Consider the following 21071-nt stretch of genomic DNA (forward strand, 5'->3'; position numbering starts at 1 on the left):
ACTAACTACTACAGAGACAATATTCTGTCCTCTGCATCACTCCTCATTGCCATTCTAGCAGCCGCTAAATTGATCTTGCTGTTTCCACAGCTGCCTGTTTTCTCGCCAACTGTCCATCAAGCTCCAACTTTAGCTGCCCCACTTCTGTTTTCTATTCCTGGCCCCTGTTATCTGTGCTGCTGTACTTTCCTACCCTGGCCACTCAGTGCTCTCTCCTGCAGTGTTAGCTCATGTCTACGGTGATATTCTAGCAACCCCTTCATTCGTCTCTGGCCCTTTAAAAGTACAATAAAGGACTAGCAGTTGGATTGGGAACACTGTTTACAATTATTTCTATTGATTCTATTTATGTTAATGTCTTTTACATGACTTATCTGTGCGATGATATAAAAAGTGTATTCCTGCAGAAATATATAGCTTTATAGTCCTCTGTAGTGGGCTATACTGGCCATTAAAGGCCTGCTCCAGCGTTTACCTAGAGAGCAAGCCTTTCATGGCCGGTATAGCCCAGCTACGATGGGCTATAAAGCTATTAGAAAATTCTACCTCACCAGGGCAGCATGTTCTAACTAGTAAAACAAAGACCTTAAGGAGCCCGAGGGGGTTGAAATCCCCTTGGGTTCCTTGAGGCCTTTGTTCACAGTGGAGCACTCAACATTCCAATGTTCTAATATAGCCTTAGAGCCCGCAGCGGGCTATACTCCCATTAAAAGCCCCCTCCAGCGTTAAAGGCCTGAGCCAAAGCTGAGGGCCTTTAACACAGGAGCAGGATGATAATTGCCGGTATAGCCCAGCTACGAAGGGCTATAAGGCTATTAGAACGTTCTGCCACTAAAGGGCAGAATATTCTAATAAATAAAACAATGAGGCCATGAGGCCTTTGTTCACAGCTGTCGCTGTAAAGAAAGAAAATTAGAATGTTGACGCTCTGGGATTTTACCAGACAGTAATCCATATCCTTTATCTCCAAATGGAGCTCCCAACATTCCGATGTTCAATTTTGTCTTAAAGACCTCCTTAAAATTCTTGAAGCTGGCAATGCATTTTTGTGGTCACCAATGCTTCAAATCAATTTGTGACTAAATACCATTTATAACATATCAAACCCATTTTAGAACTCAGAAAGTTTTTTCCACCTCCTAAAATGGGTTTAGAAATGGATGTGGAATTGTGATTTTGGAAGTGCATGTTGCAGGCATTTTTTTTTTAATCAAACAGCGATTCCCATCCATAAGCTTCAATGGCTTAGGATCAAAATAGCAGTTGTAGACCATTGAAAAGTTACCAAACTTCAAGTTGGGCTGATAATCCATTTACAAAAGGGAAAGAGTCCCAGAGGGATTGCAAATGTAAAACAAGCAAGTATATTGAGGAGTATGCAGTGGACCAGTGTCTACTCTAAAAATAAAAAGTATAAAACATGTTTTATATGCACCCCTGTTTCCTTTAAAGAATATGGACTGCACTTAAAGATTACACACCTATTTAAAAAGCGTTCAAATACAGCTGTGTTGGTCTGCTGACACTAGCAGGCCACCTTTTCTATGATGGCCAGCAGATGTAATGAGCAACAATTTGCAACCAACTTTATGAATATTGATTAGGTAGGTCGGAGTGTAACCCATTAAAATTCAGAATTTTGTGAACCGACCTATTAGTTCATAGGTCAGATTGCAAAATTCCACACTGGTCACAAAAATTGCTGATCGCAATCTGCAAACAGCACTTCGTACATCTGGTCAAATGTTCCTAAAACTGTGATCTATGATGACTGTGTTACTTATGTCTAGCAATTTAAGAACCATATATCTGTTAAAACACACATATTTACTTGAACTTCTCAACTGATGTGCTGAAATCTTGAGCTTTACCTGTTATTTAGTGCTCTATTTACTATGTCCAGCTAACTTAGTTTTTCTTTTTATAGACCATGAAAGTGAAGACCATCCTAACCATCAGCACCACAGAAGTGGCTGGATTATACGAAAGGATGGTAAGAGAGGCGCAGACAGGAAATTGTGCTACTAATCAGCTTCCCTTTGGTTAACTGGTTTAAAGGATGTGTATCTAGTCTGATATCATTTTAATTGTATAGCTGTAACAAGTTTTCATACCCAATTCACAAATATGAAAGCCTTTCAGTTACAATGGTTTTCAGAATATAAATAACTTAGGAATGCAAGGAAGAGGGGTCGGGCAGAGAGGGATAAAGAAAGGGATTAGGATGCTGTGGTGTGGAGCTACACAATGAAAGAAAGTAACAAAATTAAACAAACATCATTTGGGTGGAACCAAAAGAAGTGAGAGGGCAAAAAGTGTAGAAAAGAAAGAAAATTAGCAAGAAAGATAGAGGCAAATAATTTGAGAATGAGAGATAAACAAAAAGAAAAGGAAAATAATTAGTTGAACTATGAGTGAAAAGAGCTGCAGGAAAAATGATGAGACTATGAGAAAAAATATAAAAGGTATGAAATAGAGAAAAAGAAGTTGATAAAAGGAAGCGAAAATAAACAGAAAGGGCAAAGATTGAACAAATGTTAGTGGGGACCAAAAGGAGTTGCCAGTAATCAGAAAAAAAGAAAATAATTTGTAGTAAAAAGAGAAAGAAGTAATAAATAAAGAAAAGGAAATGAAAGAATTAATGAAACAATAGAGAGAGAAGGGAATTTGAAAGGGGGTTAGATACAAAGAATGAAAGGAAAGGCTACGGAACAGGCAGAACAGCAAAAAACGGTAGAGCAAGCAGATTCCTGGAGAAATGAGTTGTACGGATAGAAAGTACAGAGGAAAAAATTGTAGCTGAGATGGTGAGATTTCCATAGCATATTGGATAAATAGATGAGAGAGAGAGGACTGAGATACATTAGCATCAGAGTGGAGATAGGCCAAGAGATGGAAGTGACTAGAAAAACATGGAAAGAACATAGGAAGACATGGGAATGGAAGGTGTTTGGGATACAGGTTGGGTAGACTCATACTGTCTTATATAATTTACTCCTTACTTCCTAAAAACTCATAATGACTTCTGAAACTAGGTAACAAGGATTTATGGTTTGTAAAGAGGACCAGCCTTAAAGCCTTCCACTGGCTTTCTGTGACACCAGCTTCAAAATCAAAAAGCAGTGTATCGTCCACAATGCATACTGGGGCAAAGGACCAGCACACCTACAGGAACTGACTCCTCTGTCCTAAAGAGTGCCTTTTGCTTAATGTCCACCATTCTATTCATTCAAAGATTATTTAGAGGATGTCACTCAAGGACCCAGACTTCACACTGCTCTTAGCCTAAACCTGAGCTCTGAATCCAACCACATGCTGCTCAGGAAAGCATGGAAAACTGAGCTTTTCACACTTACATTTCATTCCACTAGGGATAGGACAGGAGTCAAAATCCAAGAGCTTTAGACAAAATCAACTGTCTGGACTCTAACTCCCTGTCATATTGTTGTAGTCCTATTGTTGTAGTCCTCCACATCTTTCAAGCACTCTGACACAATTGAAAGCAGTCACATCTTGATAAATAAATACAAAGAAATTTGATGAGTGGTGGGTGAAAAGACAGGAATTTGTGGAATGCAAGAAGGAAACAGATTCAGAGGCATTTTAAGTATCTTGGGGGCCTAAATTACAAGATTGTATGGGGGACTGTGTTCCGAAAACCTTTTAATATATTCCTCATTTTCAGTTAGTTAAACCCTACTGAGTTATATGTCACATCTGTGGAAACAGTGCTAAATAAAAGTTCTGGAAGCTCAGGCTGCTCTGTCTGCCAGCCCAATAGAATGAAACAAAGCTGGAAGAAGCACTGCAGAGGGTCATTTCTTTGTGTGTTGTATCTAGATTTGCCTTTATATTACAGCAACAATATACAAAGGTGGAATGTAATGTCTAACCAGCCCGTTCCTCTTATCGTATAAAAGACACACTAATGTTGGATGTTTAGTGGATTAGTACATGATCTTAGAATACATACATATTTGAAAATGTAGGTTAAATTGCTATACATTCTGGTTCACAAGTAAATCCCCTATTACTGCTTGAATTCTCTGCATCAGTATACATTAAAACACCGTTCACTTTATTATCTCGTGTGCTATCTGATAATTTTCTACTCAGCTTCATTCTCTTGCTTTTTCCTCCTCTTCTCTTTTTCTATGTTTACACATTTCTAACTAGATAGGACCTTCTGCTCTGCGTTAGATAAATGGGGAGAACAGGAGACAGTATGCAAGAGATAGAGAAAAGGTAGAGAGTGACGACAGGGAAAAGGGTGGAGAAAGATCGATAGAGAGATGAGGCAAAGATAAATGAGGTTGAGAGATAGGTTAAGTAGAAAGGGGAGAGATACAGGGGGATAAAATGGAAAGAGAGCTGTGGGGGATAGAGAGAGGGTTCCGTAAAAAGAGGTGAGGTAAAGATAAGAGGCGAGAGAGACAGATATGGGCACAAAGAGTGGCAGAGAGACAGGTTAGAATGTGAGCGACAGGTAGACAGAGATGTGTATTGAAACAGATATGAGGTAAACGGAGGTAAGCTGGAAAGAGCAGAGCTAGAAAGGTGGGAATAGGTGCATTGAGATATAGAGAGAAGGAAAGAGATGTAAGAAGTGGAGGTTCAGTAGAGAGAGAGGTATGAGATGGAAAGATAAAGACAGAGTAGTAAATGGTGGTAGAGAGGGAAATGGCACAAAAATAGATGGGGGATAGAAAAGTGAGATGGAGAGAAAGACATGGATTTAATGACTGGTGGGGTAAAGAGAGATGATATACCACAAGCTAGAGTGGTAAGAGAGAGGTGAAGTAGATAAATGTGACTTACAAAGGAGGGCGCTAGAGAGAGGGTAAAAAGATTGAGGAAGATAGGCAGACATAGAAATGTAAAGAGGGTTAAGCCAGGGAATGAGACGGATGAAAGAGTGAGAAATCAGTGACCGAGAAAAAGAGACAGAATATTAGAATGGTGAGGTGGGGACAGGTTGATGGAAAGACAGTTAAAGGCACAGGTGGAGAAAATGAGAGAGCTTGAGAAAGAGACAGGAGTGTGAGAGTCTTCTTACTGTCCTACTACATTATCAAAGGGTCACTTGAAAGGTGGGGGCCCTGGGTAACTTACCACTTTGACCATGCCTTAAAACATATATGATTCTGAGAAGGACCTAGAGAGATGGAGTTAAGAAAAAAGAAAACAATGAAAACAAGATGGAACACAATGAATGAGACACTTCAGTGATGAAAGTGAAAGTAAATTTAGGAGATGGGGTGAGAGAATAAGAGAGGTAGAAGAAGAAGCAACAGGTTAACTAAGAGATGAAAGGAAGTCATACGAGCGGAGAGGATGTTGAGGGACATTAGAAGATATTTGATGAGACAATAAAAGGTGGAAGGGAGCAGGAAAGTAGGAGCAATGTGGGTGATAGCGAGAGGCATAGAAATGGTGGTGAGTGGGAAACTGGAAAAGAGAGAAATGAACGGGGAAGCCAAGAAAGATATGATTGCCAGAGTACTTGCATTGAATTAGTTACTCTTTGAAGAAAGATGCCAATAGACTATTCCTGAACTACGCTGATAAAAAATGCCTAATAGGTGGAAGGACGATGTTGGAGGTGTTTTTATCGGAGAAGGTTAGCCTCTGGGTTTTTATTTTTTGTAGTTCTTCTTTACCAATTTGGTGAGTTCCTTGATCAGCGCTATTAACATTTCTTTCAGGTGAGCGCACTGTTTATTAGCTCTTTGTCAGTAATGCTGCAAGCCCTAAAATAATACACATTTGGCATGGTAATTGTGTAGCTATTTTAGGATGGGTGATATGTGGTTGATTTTTTTCAATTCATTGCTGAGCTTTGTACAAGTTTGGGAGATGCTACTTTGGTGAAGCCAAGTGCCATAACACCTGCCAACAGGGCATTGCCACCAAGTGCGAAAAGACCATGGCTTGTATATTAGTTCTGACTTCGGCTTTTGAGAAATTTCCATAGAAATAAGAGATGCTTTCAGACGTGATAGGAGTCCAGGTCTGAGGTGATGTACAAAAGAGAGATGATTAAATGAGAAGCAGAGTTGAAAGTGGGGGACAAAAGGGGAGAGGACAAAGGGATATATGTGAGCCGGATGAAAACTTTGTTAACATGAGAGATTTGGGGAGGTGAAAGCGAAAGTGAAAAAGCTGTAGAGTAGGGTAACACTGGCACAGTGAAAAGTCCGAAAATTAGAGAAGAAGAGGTGGAAGGGAAACAGCGAAGTAAGGGAGAGTGAGTCTGCTACACAAAGGGTCGAAAGAACAAGCTTAGTAGAAGCAGGAGCCAAGAGAGAAACTAGGAAAGGTTGATGTGAAAAACCATTTGCAGATGTGAAAATAGAGCTTAGACACATAGAGCAGAATTAATGATGAAGGACAATGGGAGTGTAATGTAACTGATACCTTTCTCTTTTCCTAAACATAGGTTACATGCAGCACACTTTCATTACCTTTATTTGGTAGTATTCTATTATCGATCCACATTTTTCTGCTCTTCTATGTCCAGTGACATGCATTTACCAGACCTTTCAAATGTTTACTTATCATTCACCTTGCATAACCAATTCATTCTTGGATGGACAATCTTAGGATCCCTTCACTGTAATCTACTTCTTACACTCCAAGTCAATTACAATCTGATGGGATCATCAACTGAGCTCAGTCATACTCAGGGGCAAATGATGATCTTAAAATAAGGTGGGCTGTAAAAACCCTGGTTAAAGTCAAGGTCAAATTGTGCATTTTACAACACATCTTGAGATGAAATTATCACAAACAACCGATTTACTGGCAGTCCTGAAGATACATGCATGAAATATTTTGATAATTGATGGTTCCTAATAGGAATAAAAAAATGCATTTTGGTGAGACTATTGTGGGCCCCTAAAAGTTAACCTACATGTCCCCTTGTCATTAGGCCTCTGAGGGACCTCTTTCATAGCCATAGCTCATTGCACAGATATACTACTTGGTTGTTTGTACAACGGCACTCACTGACATGCAGATGGTTACTCAATGCTGCTTTAAATAGAAATATAGAAGTGTTGGTACTCACTGTCCTAGAGCTACTGTGAAGTGCTGGTACACTTTCTTTCAAATTTGAGAAATACAGGTACTCAATAGCTGACAGTATCTGCAGTGCTTTAAATGGAAAAATAGAAGTGCAGGTACTCTGCACCAGAGTACCTGCTTGTTTCCGAGAAGTGCCGGTACTCTCCAATTGAAAGTATTACGTTTTTCTTGACATATGCCGGTACTCTCCCTCTCGAAATAAAAAAGTGCCGGTACTCAGTACCGGAGAGTACCGGCCCATTTAAAGCACTGAGTATCTGTCGATTCAAAGCATTGTAGCTACTAAAAGTGGTCAGCAAAGCGGAAGTTGCCATACAGAATTCTTTCCAGTTTATCTGCAAAAGTTGACATCATCTGGGGAGCAGGAAGAAGTCCCTAATGAACTGACCTGCTGCCACATGTCCATCACATGATGTACCTCTTTGTAATTGTGTGACCACTCCGATTCACGTAAGGGACAATAGTCATTATCACTACCATGTTCTAAAAGAGAATGTATTCAGTATCACTGAGATCACAGGTTTACCTTTATTGTACAACATGCCATGTAGTTGTAATTAATTATGCTGTCATTTAGTCAGCTTTGAAGGTAAAAATATATATACTACTGTTGACAAAAAAATATGTAAATTGTACACAGTATTTGCTACACTTGTTCATTTTATATAACATAATATAACATTGACACAGTGCAGTGCAGGTGGCAAAATGCCAGGAAGGCCACCGCATAAAGGCTTCCTACCCTATTTTTACATTGCTTTGCATGCAGAGAATCAGGCTCTACATTTATCATGTATAGCATTCTCTCTTGGAGTATTTAACTGATGTCACTGATGTGAATGGGCATTCAAAATCTTCTCAGGGAAGCAAGGGTGCTCCTGTATGGGTTGAAGTATTGCTCACGGCTTGCAAAAGACTGGACTGTGGGCAGTAAGGCAGCCAATCAAACTTGTGTTCTGTAACCTGAGTTTTAACACTGCTGTATGATGTAATGTGTATCCACTGTTTTGTATTAGGTGTGCACTTTTCACAGGGTCACAAGTTTGATTTGCTGTGACTGAGAAATCATGATCTTTGATGCTATTATGTATGCTATTACGCAGTCTGATATATTGTGAATGGTTCATTAGTTCCACTTCATAACGGCCTTTAAAATATTGGACATTTTAGTACATATGTTTTAAAACTGTTGTGTAAAATGCTGCACTAGACTTCACTTTTCCGAAAAGTTCCTTCAAAAGGGAGAACCTCTCAATCCCTCCTGGAGACCATCACACCCATTGTCTACTCTCAGATGGTGCAATTCGGGACTGGTTTGGTTATTTTTCAAAGGCAGGTTTTGGATCCCATTACAGCCCTGTTTGTACACAGAATCAGAATCTCTGGTGCAGGGCAGATTATACGCGGTAGGTTAGTATGTGGGCCATCAGATCAATAAAAAATATCAAAAAGGTTGTCCAGATCATTTAGAAATCTCCCCCATTACTCACAGTCAAGCTGATCCTGAGAAATGTGATGCTAGACACTGTAGTAGTGGTTGATTCTAGACGCTGTAGTTGTATGCAGTACATGTTAATTACTCTTACCCACTGGAGAATTAAATATTGTAAACCCAAGATGGAGCATACTTCATGTACTTCTGTTATTAGTTGGTAACATCACCAAAGCATGTTGGCTCACACTGGCTGGAGCCATGTCTTAACATAGATTGTTTAGTTTGAAACAGCTCACGGGTCAACGATAAACACAGAACTTAATAAAGTTATGAGCTAATGGCGCACATATTCATACCACTCTAATGATCTGTATCTCCTATTTTCAGATGAATTTTTCCATTTCATCATTGCTTGTTTTGCTATTGGAGCAGTTTTGGTTTGCGAACACAGCTATGGGGGTGAGTTACTATCAACAAAATAAATCATATGGGGCCAGATTTAGCAAAGGTTTTTCCCCATTCTATGTCTATGGGAAAAAGTGTTCGTACATATGGCCCATGGTTTCTTAATCGAGGACCACATCTCACATACTCAAGGGATTTGTGTTCTTTTTCAGACTGGACGATTTCAGCTGGTATTGGCTTATTAGTATTTGCATCATTGGAAACAATTGGAATATATTTTGGCTTTGGTAAGTACAATGGATTGATTTTCACGCACACATCTACATTTGTTTTGCACTATTGCATCCATTGTCTGATGTGTAATATTTGTATTATCATATACTTGGAGTATTTCTAACGTCAGTTACAGGACATCCAGACAGCTGATGATAAGATACTGTGACCGACAGAGGCGACATCCCTGAGTTTGATTGGTTGATGTCAGGGGCGATAGCTTAGCTGGGGTAATAGAGAAACTCCAGCATGTGTCAGTTAGAATGCAAGGTGGAAAGTGGTTCGAAGATTTAACCTATTTTGTCTGTGACGAACATTCTGTGCGTCAAGGTAGAATAGCATTCCAGACAAATGGCATGTTTAGTCTGATTGTATCATTAGCTCGAGGCTCATAATCTGCATTTAGAGAAATTGGGCTATGGGGACAATGTTTTATTTGCATTTTACTTTACATTTTTGAGAACATTAGTCAGGCTAAGTGTTCAGATCACTTCTGAAAACAAATAACTGCAAACAAGGGAGTCAAACCTTATCCATCCATGACCCCACGAAGAGGATAAACATTGCTGTCAGAACACCGCTAAACCTCCTGGCATTCCGAAAGGATCTGAAGACTCACCTCTTCAGAGAACATTACAACTGTACACGTTAGAACCACCAGCCACAAATCCCCTGCATCATTGTAACTGATACTGAATTGTGTCTCGTAGCTCCCACCCGTGTTCAGGTTCCACAGCTTTCTAGCTATGTTTGTGCTCTACAGTTATCAATAATGCATAGCATCATAATATAATTATACAATGCAATTAAAAACAATAGTGAACAAGTGATTTTGTAACATAATATGCATCACAAACACGTTAAAACCAAATTCAAATGTAGCTGTAATTTACCAGCTGAACGCTCAAATCTTCACACATTATTATCAAAAAATAAATCTCCCTTATGTTTCCAACAACATTTGAATCTGAAAAAAGCGTGCTAACTGATATGTGAAATAGTTAGTGTTAGACCTGACATCCTTAGGGTGGTCACCCCTAACATTTTGTCTGCCTCCCTCCACTTTGTAGACATTGTTTTTGCTGGTTTTTAGACTCTGCGCACTTTACCACTGCTAACCAGTGCAAATGCTCTCTCCCTTTAAACATGGTTACATTGGATCATACCCAATTGGACTATTTAATTTACTTATAAGTCCCTAGTATAGTGCACTATATGTGCCCAGGGCCTGTAGATTAAATGCTACTAGTGGGCCTGCAGCACTGATTGTGCCACCCACTTCAGTAGCCCCTTAACCTTGTCTCAGGCATCTGCAGTTTCACTGCCAATTCGACTTGCCATTTAAAAGTACTTGCCAAGGCTAAAACTCCCCTTTTTCTACATATAAGACACCTCTAAGGTATGCCCTAGGTAACCCATAGGGCAGGGTGTTGTGTAGGCAAAAGGCAGGACACGTACCTGTGTAGTTTACATGTCCTGGTAGTGTAAAGCTCCTAAATTCGTTTTTACACTGCTGTGAGGCCTGCACCCTTCATAGGCTAACATTGGGGCTGCCCTCATACATTGTGTGAGTGTTAGCTGCTGATCTGAAAGGAGTAGGAAGGTCATATTTATTATGGCCAGAATGGCGGTATAAGGTCCTGCTGACTGGTGAAGTTGGATTTAATATTACTATTTTAGAAATGCCACTTTAAGAAAGTGAGCATTTCTCTGCACTTAAATCTTTCTGTGCCTTACAATCCATGTCTGGCTGGCTCACTCAAAGGACTGCCACACCCCCTACTGGGACCCTGGCAGACAGGATTGAACTGAAAGGGGACCTGGTGCACTTCTAAGCCACTTCTTGAAGTCTACCCCACTTCAAAGGCACATTTGGGTATATAAACAGGGCCTCTGCCCTTACCAACTCAGACACTTCCCGGGGAAGAAACTTGTAACCAGAACCTGCATCCTGCCAAGAAGAACTGCCTGGCTGCCCAAAGGACTCACCTGACTGCTTTCTGTGAAGGACTGCTGCCTTGCTTCTGCCCTGCTGCCTTGCTGCTCTCTGGCTGAGGTGAAGAAGTACTCTCCAAGGACTTGGATAGACCTTGCCTCCTGTTCCCTGAAGCCTCAGGACCAAAAATACTTAATCTCTTCATGAAGGACTCCTTGTGCTGCGAAATTCGACGTACAGCCTGCCAGAAACGACGCACAGTCTCCACCGCAGTGAAAATTTCACAGCACGCCGAACCAGAACGACGCAGCCTGACTTCGTAACGAGAAGATTGACGCAGCGCCAGCGTAGCAACCAAAAATTGGGCGCACGCCCACTGGATCGATGCATAGCTGAGCCGGAACAATGCAGCTCGACTTCCAGAGAGGAATCGACGCAACGCCTGCCGTGCAGTAGAAAATTTGACACAATGCCCACCGGATCGAGGCAGCTCCTGTGACTTTGTCCTGCCAGCGCAGGAAATCCACACACCGTCCCCGGAGTGTCTGAAAACCCTGCAACCCGAAGAGGATCCATGACCGAGCGCCAGAAATCAACACACAGCCAACTTTGCATGGAAACTAAATGACGCATCGCCATGTGTTGCCTGAGAAATCGATGCACACCTCTGTGTTTCCACGCTTCTCCTCCTCTACAGCCCTTTGCTGAGATTTTTCACGCGAACCAGGTACGTTGTGCTTGAAAGAGACTTTGTTTGCTTTAAAAAGACTTAAGACACTTTATATCACTTTTCAGTGATATCTCTACATTTACTTATTGCATCTTTGATTGTTTTGACCTGCATTTATCCAGATAAATATTGTCTATTTTTCTAAACACTGTGTGGTGTATTTTTGTGGTGCTATATTGTGGTACTGTATGATTTATTGCACAAATACTTTACACATTACATTCTAAGTTAAGCCTCACTGCTCAGTGCCAAGCTACTAGAGGGTGGGCACAGGATAATTTGGATTGTGTGTGACTTACTCTGACTAGAGTGAGGGTCCTTGCTTGGACAGGGTTTAACCTGACTGCCAACCAAAGACCCCATTTCTAACAGTTAGTATTAAGTATATTTCTTCATATGACCAAGAATTCCATTGTAATGTTACAGTACCACGAATGCTTGTATAATACTGCTAATTGAACCACAGGTGTAGCTTCCAATAGTGCAGCCGGTTCAGTGCCACTGGTGCTGAGAAACCCATTACTTTAAACTTACACACTAGTCATTGTGGGTGGCCAAGGAGTACTGCCTTGTAGACAAAGCAACCATTCGTAATAGGATAATTAGCATCAAACAGAAACCAATGCAGCAGCTTTATTGTTGGAGTACCCAAGTCAACCTGGTCGGTGGCCACAATCAGACTAGTTGCAATATGGCCCCATCAGTGTGAATTTTCTCTTCAAATATCCTTGGTATCCTTGATCTTTCAGCAAGACACTTGATAAACCAGTCCAGCGCTAGTCTTCTGAGTGCTATGCAAAACGGAAAGTTGATTGATAGTATTGCATGACAATTCTGTCCAAAAGGACGTGGAGCACCAAAGGATACGGTGGACCAGATTCAAGTATGTGGACTAACTCAGTTATCTTACAATGTGCCAGCCACCGTCCTGCCACTAGATGAAGCTTACCAGTGTCTGTATTTAAATTTATAGTTGTCTCACTAAAAACATTTCAAGGTTTTTCTTACGAAGAGCAGTAGGATGAGTGGCTTAAAATTTAGGACTTGTTAAATCATCCTTCAATTGTCAACTTAGTGAACCAAAAGATGGAGAGCTGTCTCCATAGGACAAGGTAGCAGTGTAATAGAAACACGCTTAACCATTTGTTTGCCATCCAGATTTTTCAGGGTGGTACATCATCAGGTTTCAGAAATGTGTAATTGTGTTTCGACTTGTTCATGGTGGATGTTAGAATGTGATCTTTGCTGTTGTTGTGGGATTCAGTATGCTCCCTTAAATTGTGTGCCCACAGCTCCCCTGACTCAATAACAGTACAGGTTCATTAATTTAGCCAATTGAAAAACTGGACAGAAATTCTGATATTTTGCTCTTTTCTTTGCGCTGATATGAAGCATGTTTGTTTCTTTATTTCAGTTACACGAATTCGTGCTGTGCTTGAAGGATTCCTTCCTCTGTTTCAGAGGTCTGCACTACCTGGTAATATATCTTATCCATACTAAACACTGTGAAGAAATATTTCCATTTTGTGCTGAAAGAAATATTATGCAGCAACCTGACACAGTTGTATATCATTACTTTGACCACCATTAGGTCTTCCTGCCATTAGTTCACCACCAACACTTTGACCTGCCATCAAATTGAACCTCCAGACTTACTCCTGATCTTAACACTAACACTCACACGAATTAAAATAAATTCGAATTGAAATATTATATTTTATGAAAATTAATGAATATTGATTTGCAACCACACTCTAAGGCCGTGATTTATACTTTTTGGCACAACCTGCTTTAGCGCAGGTTTGCGTCAAAAAGTTTACCGCCGTCTAGCACCATTTCTGGACGCCAGCCGGGCGTCATATTTAAGGAATGACGCTAGCCGACGGAAAGGCCCGATTAGTATCAAAATGAATGATGCTCACCGGGTGGTGGAGGCGTAGGGGAAACAGGAGGTCGAGCGTCAAAGGATATCGCTAGTCAGGTTAGTCAGAAACATTACTCTAACCTGACTAGTGTCATTTTTTCACGCACAACCCCCATGGACATGACTCCTGTCTTAGTAAAGACAGGAATCATGCCCCCTGCCCAATGGCCATGCCCAGGGGATCCATGTCCCCTGGGCATGGCCACTGGGCCAGTGACATGTAGGGGGGCCCAAGTTAGGCCCCCCTCTGGCACTTTGAAAAAAAAATAAAGAAATGTACCTGGACTTACCTGGGATGGGTTGCCCCATCCTTAGGTGTCCTACAGGTGTGGGTGCATGGGTGTGTCCCTGGGTGCAGGGAAGGGCACCTGTGGGCTGTTTCCATGGTACCTGACCATGGAAAATGACCCACAGGTCCCCTAACGCCTGCCCTGACCCAGGCGTTAAATAAAGCCGCTAAGCAGGCTTAGCGCCATTATTTAAGGCCCTCCTCCTCCCGTGATTTTTGCACAGGAGGATAAATAAGGCACCGTAGGCCTTAGAGTAATTTTTTGCCCTGGAACACCTTCCTTGCATCTCATTGACGCAAAGTAGTTTTCCGCAGGCAAAAAATGACGTTAACTCCAATATTTTGACGCTAGACAGGTAATTAACCTACATTACATTGCATTATATTAAATCAAATTTATATTAACCCTAATACTAAATTTCACTCAGTTAAATTAATAGAGGTAACTTAATTTTGACTATGATTCCAGTCCTACCAAGAATTAAATTTTTTATATTAATGAAATCGATTTCATTAAATTATATAGGCCCTCATTCTGACCCAGGCGGTTTCTAACCGCCAGGGCAGAGGGCAGAGGGCAGAGGAAGCACCGCTAACAGGCTGGCGGTGCTTCCAGGGCAATTCTGACCGCGGCGTTAAAGCCGCGGTCAGAAAAGGGGAACCAGCGGTTTCCCGACGGTTTTCCCCTGCCCCAGGGAATCCTCCATGGCGGCGCTGCATGCAGCGCCGTCATGGGGATTCCGACCCCCTTCCCGCCAGCCTGTTCCTGGTGGTTTACACCGCCAGGAAGAGGCTGGCGGGAACGGGTGTCGTGGGGCCCCCTAACAGGACCCCATTAAGATTTTCAGTGTCTGCTTGGCAGAAACTGAAAATCGCGACGGGTGCAACTGCACCCGTCGCACCCCAGCAAATCCGCCGGCTCCATTCGGAGCCGGCTTCATCTTTGCTGGGGCTTTCTCGCTGGGCCAGCGGGCGATCTTTTGAAGATCGCCCGCCGGCCCAGCGGGAAAGTTGGAATGCTCCCCGCGGTCATTTGACCGCGGGGCGGTGTTTGGGCGGTTGGGGTCGGAATGACCCCCATAATTCCTAATCCCAAATAACTTTATTCGATCTTTAATTACAGTAATTCTAAATTAAAACTATTTATTTTTTAAATATCGAAAAAAGAAAACTTGGTCTAATTCGAGTGCTAAATTAAACTTACTCCAAAAGTTGAAGTAAGTAGGTGTGCGTTTGTGTTCGTGTTTTTGTGTGTGTGTGTGTGAGAGAGAGAGAGAGAGAGAGAGAGACATAGAGAGAGAGGGGGGTGGTGCTTTCATTTTTTGAGTACAGACGTAAACGGTGTGCTACTGACTGATACAATAGATCAACTCCTTGCATATAGAAAAAAATAAAACTGAATTGTGCAAACTCTCTGGTCAAGAACTTGAGGGAAATACACCATAATAGAACAGTTGTGGTTGGTAATTTCTAAAAGGGATGGCTCTAATACCTAACCTGAGTTGCAACAGTGAGTCAGGGTAGCCCAAAAAGGTGTTCAGGAATATATTCCTCATTGAAACTTTTGACAAAATGCTATCAAATAATGCATTTTACAGTCAAACGTGCACTTATATTTTCTAAAACGCCATAGGATCTTACATTACTTTCATAGTCCGATTTGGTACAGAGCACCTGTAGTCAGGAATGGCTCAGAGCTGGGAGCTGCTCGACTGGACCTCCTGCATTTTGCAGGTGAATTCCTGAACGAAGCTACCACTTATCTGAACAAGAAACACATGAAGTGGGAAAGTGGGAAAGGAAGGAACCAGCCTAGTAAATGCGTTTCCAACAAATGGATTTACCACTCCAAAAACATAGACATGCACATCCATGCGAGCCCCTGACCACTCACACAGTTCCTCGACCTTAGGATGATGCGAGAAAAATATAAAGGTGCAGAGCACTACGTCTATATTCGTCATTCTGTTCCTTGAACACGTTGCCCAATGTTTAATGGAAAAAAATAGATGGGCATCCTTTGTCTCCAAATATAAACGGTTGCTGGTTTGATGGGACCATCATCCATAAACTGCAGAGGCATGAGTTACTATATTCTGTATGTGAGCCACATTCACCAGTTTAAAATATGCACACACAGACAGATGTTATGGGATTCAATGCATCAGTAGTTCTTTGATGAGGTGGATGGTTCTCGGATGCTCCCTGACTGTCTGGTTTGGTGAGTTTGTTATTGATAATTAGGCCTGTGACACAACTGCAGTGGACACTTAGCAATGTCTGCTTGTGGGCAGAGGCGATAAGGCAACCCCACTTGCCCCACTACCACAGCTGCAAGAAATGCAAGAGTTCGGATGAACTGGAATATTGCGAACATCCAACTCTGAAGTCAATGGGATTTTTAAGATACATCTGCAGAAACATCCAGGGAAGACGAAAACGGCATCAATAATGGAGTTCAAGAGAAAGGCACACAGACAGAACTCAAATTTTCCCAACAAAAGGAATCATCACCACCAACGGAGCACACAAGGGAAACTAACAAAAATACAGTAGTAATATGTAAACTCACTGTTGGGACTCAAACAATGCCCGTGTCCCCCAGATTTCAAACATCTGCCCAAGCAAGAGTCCAGCATCATCTTCCACACGTGATATCAACATCAGTAAACGGTGACCCCAGTCAAGAGCAACATCCAAAATAATGGGCAGGAAAAAAAGGCAGGAATAGATAATAAAATGGTGCCCCATCCTGAATATGTCTCCAGAGGCAAGTGGGATGTCCAAAACAGAGGGAATATCTTAAAGCTCTGTGCCAACCTACCCAGCCTGGAATCGATTAGCTCCAATGGCATTGACTTCCTAGCCCTCCTACTACCAGCTGGTGGGCAGGTAGATGAATGCACCGAAATCACGTTCACCAGCCATGTTCTGATGAACACCTTAAAGGAGAAAAAGCCCCTGCTTGAGCAATGGGAAATAAAAGTGACAATTTCAGTAGTATTCTGTGATGTTCTTACATAAGGAGCCAAGAACCGTCGAGAAACCAGGTCATGCATGGAAAGGGTGGAAAAAAATAAATAAAGAACACCCAGGTCCAGCAATAAAGGGCACCAAAAATGCAAGCATATTTATGGAAATCTCAGAAGGCAAGCTAATAACAATGTCTAGACGTACAGGGAAAGGGCAAACAAAAATCACGGGTTGGGCATGGTTACCAAGCCCTAGCATACAGAACCACACAAATCTGATCACCTTGAAAATCAGCTCATGAAATTTAAGAGGCCTAACTGACTCCGACAAAAAGAAAGAAGAAATAGCACATCTGAGGGGTGCTGACTTTGTCTCACTCCAAGAAACCTGGGCCTCCACTGATCCCCCGGCCTACCTTCACTGTATACAAAGCCTTTGCAATTGAATCCCAGGCAGGGGGGCATGCTTGAGGGTGTGCCTCATCTACGTTTAAAAATGAGCTAATGGTATAAACAACAGTACTGAACATTAAGAAAGGACACTTTTTTTATCGTTTAGTAACTCAAGTCAATAAATACAGCCAGATTCCCATAACTTTTTTCATCATAGGAAGCATTGACCTCCACCCAGCCAAGAATAAAAAGGAGTCCACCATTAGCATCACGTCTCCTAATACTGAGAGGGTTAAAACTATCCCATCCAGAAGCCATGTAGGTCATTATCGGAGACTTCAATGACAATCTAATGTCCACAGGGTTGAATGGCGTGATCTTGGATCTTGAAGATGAAATATGGGCTGTACCCCTGATTCAGAAGCAATACCAAAGGCCCGCTACACAGGACAACACACTAGGCAATATTCTAAATCAACTAGGACTACGCATAGTAAATGGCAGGTATGCCTCAGACACGCCGGCCGGCTACACCCATTTTTCGTCTTTCAGGTTGGCCACTCAGGATTATATTAGGGTGTTTCTAGCCCACTTTTAGTATGCAAGAAATTGTTCGAACCATGACAAGTGACCATGTAGTACTTAAATGTGAAGTCCTGGCCCCAGGAACTCACCAATCAAAAGTAAGCTACATCAGAAAGAAAGAGGAGCTAGACCTCATTTAAAGAATAAAATAGAATACGGATGTCCAATCAGGGCGGGCAGCCCGACTGGCTCAGTTCCTAGAAGAGAGACTGAGAAGGGCAGTTGACGAAAACCTTAACCCAAATTTATGGGGGTCTCTTGCCTTCTTTATAAGGGAGAATGATGGGGCCAGGTTGAGTCAGGCAATCAGTGATGACCTAGTTCAGCGCAAGACCATGACCAATAGAAGCAATCTTAAAGAGCAAATAGCCTCCCATAAGAAAGAATTAAACAGAGCCCTCAAAGCCCAGAGCCACGACAAGGATGAAAACACGTTTCTGCAGAGTATGGTGCAAGAGTGCATGCATTCCATGCAGGGCATTTTTGTGCAGGAAGTGGCACCTCCAGCACAAAACCAATATTGGCAAGCATCTGAGGAATATTCTATGTCAATGCAGCGATTTGCGCTGCGCTCGATTTCTCCAGATTTTTTGACCCATCCAGAGCCACACAAAGTGGCTTTGTGTGGCTTCAAAAATCTGGCTTAACATTTGCGTTGTTCTTGCACCACACTGCATGGTGCAAGAGCGATGCAAGCCGATTTCATAAGTATGGCCCTAAATAAATTGCTGATAAATCTTTTGATTGAAGTCTTCAATCTGCATTTTGACTACATTACGTCCTGCTTTCTTTGCAAAAAGTAAAATAAACTGTTAAAGTGTGGATAAAAATCTGTCTTCAGCAGCTCTTACCAGGTAGTGCATCAGCAGCAGAAGGTTAAAAGTTACTCCTCATTAATATTCATGGATGATGCAGTTAAGGATGCATTTAAGAAGTTCCAGATTAGTTCATTTTTGGGTGACTGTGAAGTGGTGAGCAGCTTCTTGACTTAGTAGGAAGTGGCACTATCAGAGAAGTAGGGGACTGCAGCACTTTAGGATTTGCTGAGACAGTCTGCACGGTCTGCAGGTTGTCTGCCTCAAAGAGTAAATGCTAGCAGCCCTGGACAGAATGAGCAAGGAGTCTCCACAAGGAGTAAGCAATGCACACTTTACCAGCAATTAGTGAGGTGAGGGCCTTGGTGGCATCAAGGGTTTGGACACACTGGTCGATATCAAGGAAGAGACTGACTGCCAGGTTTCAACTGAAGGGGCCTGTTGCCCCTCAGCCATGGGCTCCTTGCTCTGGTTGTCTTAAGATGGTCTGACATAAAGGACCTCTCTGGAAGGAGAGAATAGAGGTCTCCACCATATGAGCACACCAGGAGGGTGGTCTTCGATAGGAAGGGAAAGGGGGTTTATAAGCCCATTAGACTCCCATTGAGCCCTCTTTGTCTCTGCTCTAATCTGCACCTACATGAAGCTGCAATTTCCCATTCACCCATCCCCATGATTCCTCAATGCATAAGATTTTTAATTTTACCAAAAGGTGTGGTAAAAACAAAAATTGTGGACAAGCTTATGACACCTGTTGTCAATTTAAAATTGGGTCAAACTGACTTTGATGTGGGTTACAGGCTAGCTTGTGGAGAAGGTGGCCCTGGTGGTAGACTTTGCCTAATAGCTCTATTCATGGTTGCCTACATCAATGTGTCTTCATTTGCTGGGAGGACTGTGAAATGGCTGAATCATAGGTAACTCTCCCTGTTTATTTGGTGTCAGTCTTGTAAATGACTGCTATGCCACAATGTAAATAAATAAAATAAGGCACATGATTATATTTTTGACAATGAAAAAGGAAGTTATTAAATCAAGGTCTGCACGATGTGTTATCACTTCCATATGGTCCTAATGTCTATCATGTTGTATTCCTCACATTTCAAACTGTGTACCCAAACTACTGCAATCAATTTAAAGTTATTAATTATTTCACCCAATACTTCAGAGGTTTAATTCAAATGTAATCAAATAAGATATGGCCGCTTAATACCATACAGTGGCCATGTCTTCTTATGTGTGTGAAAAATACCTGAGTGTGCATATGTGAGGAAATGAGGTGCATTATAGGGAGAGGTTGTGAGACCTAACCGTGTAATACACTTACCAACTCCTTTAGGTCCATTAGGTTTCATCAGTTAAACCTTCAGCTCAACCATGGGTAGCTGTGGCACCGAGCAGCAAGACGTGCACAGAGGAAAAAGTGTAAAGCATTTAAACATCACCAAAACAATAGAAGAATTAATGAATGTGATACTCAGGAAATCTGACACCAAATTTATAAAAATAGACAGTATTTTTATAAGAATTTTTGCCCATATTTATACTTTTTTAGCGCTGCATTTGCATCATTTTTTGACGCAAAAAAGGCGCAAACTTGCAAAATACAATTGTATTTTGCAAGTTTGCGCCATTTTTGTGTCAAAAAGCGGCGCAAATGCGGCGCTAAAAAGGTATAAATATGGGCCTTAGAAACTAGAATGAAACAGATCCACTAGAGGGTTCATTTGATATACATTTTACAAGGATTAGTAAATCAAACAATTTTCACTCAACCCCGAACAAGCCTTGGCAAATTCAATTAATTTGACAATTAAAAACATTTTCAAGGAAAACTTGGTTAAGTGTCAATGCGGTTGGGTAGGAGTACTTGGGCAATTAACCTCAGTAGACAACTATTCATTGGGACAGTAAGGACCTTAGAAACAGTTACCTCCTGAGAAGAAGCAGTCTCCAAGCAGTTCCATGAACTTTATCTGTGTTGCAATGCATTCATTTGAAGTGGTCCTGATGCTAGGGATGAAGGATACAGAAGATGCTCCAAGAATGCTGGGATTCCTCGGTCCATAAGGTGAGGGGCCACTGATTGTGGATTTGACATCCTACCAGGTCTTCTCTGCTGTGGTCAAAGTCCAGTTGCCACTGGACTACCAGCCACCCAGGGTTGCAGTCACAGGCCTTTGAATCTATTGGCTTGACTGGGCTCTGGAGACAGCTTCTCCTTGAGC

At 41.8% G+C, this 21071-nt stretch overlaps 1 protein-coding gene across 6 annotated transcripts in view; it reads left to right on the plus strand.

Annotated features, from left to right (window-relative positions):
- Positions 1 to 21071, plus strand: part of LOC138259028 (transmembrane protein 40-like) — a 181386-nt gene that overhangs the window by 154926 nt on the left and 5389 nt on the right. For all 6 annotated transcript variants that reach the window (XM_069206431.1, XM_069206429.1, XM_069206433.1 and 3 more), the window contains 4 exons: positions 1928 to 1993; positions 8909 to 8980; positions 9139 to 9213; positions 13280 to 13342. In XM_069206431.1, the coding sequence (XP_069062532.1) occupies positions 1928 to 1993; positions 8909 to 8980; positions 9139 to 9213; positions 13280 to 13342 (276 nt within the window). The remainder of the gene's footprint in view (positions 1 to 1927; positions 1994 to 8908; positions 8981 to 9138; positions 9214 to 13279; positions 13343 to 21071) is intronic.

The sequence above is a fragment of the Pleurodeles waltl genome, chromosome 9, assembly GCF_031143425.1.
Source record: "Pleurodeles waltl isolate 20211129_DDA chromosome 9, aPleWal1.hap1.20221129, whole genome shotgun sequence".
NCBI classification, from domain to species: Eukaryota; Metazoa; Chordata; class Amphibia; order Caudata; family Salamandridae; genus Pleurodeles; species Pleurodeles waltl.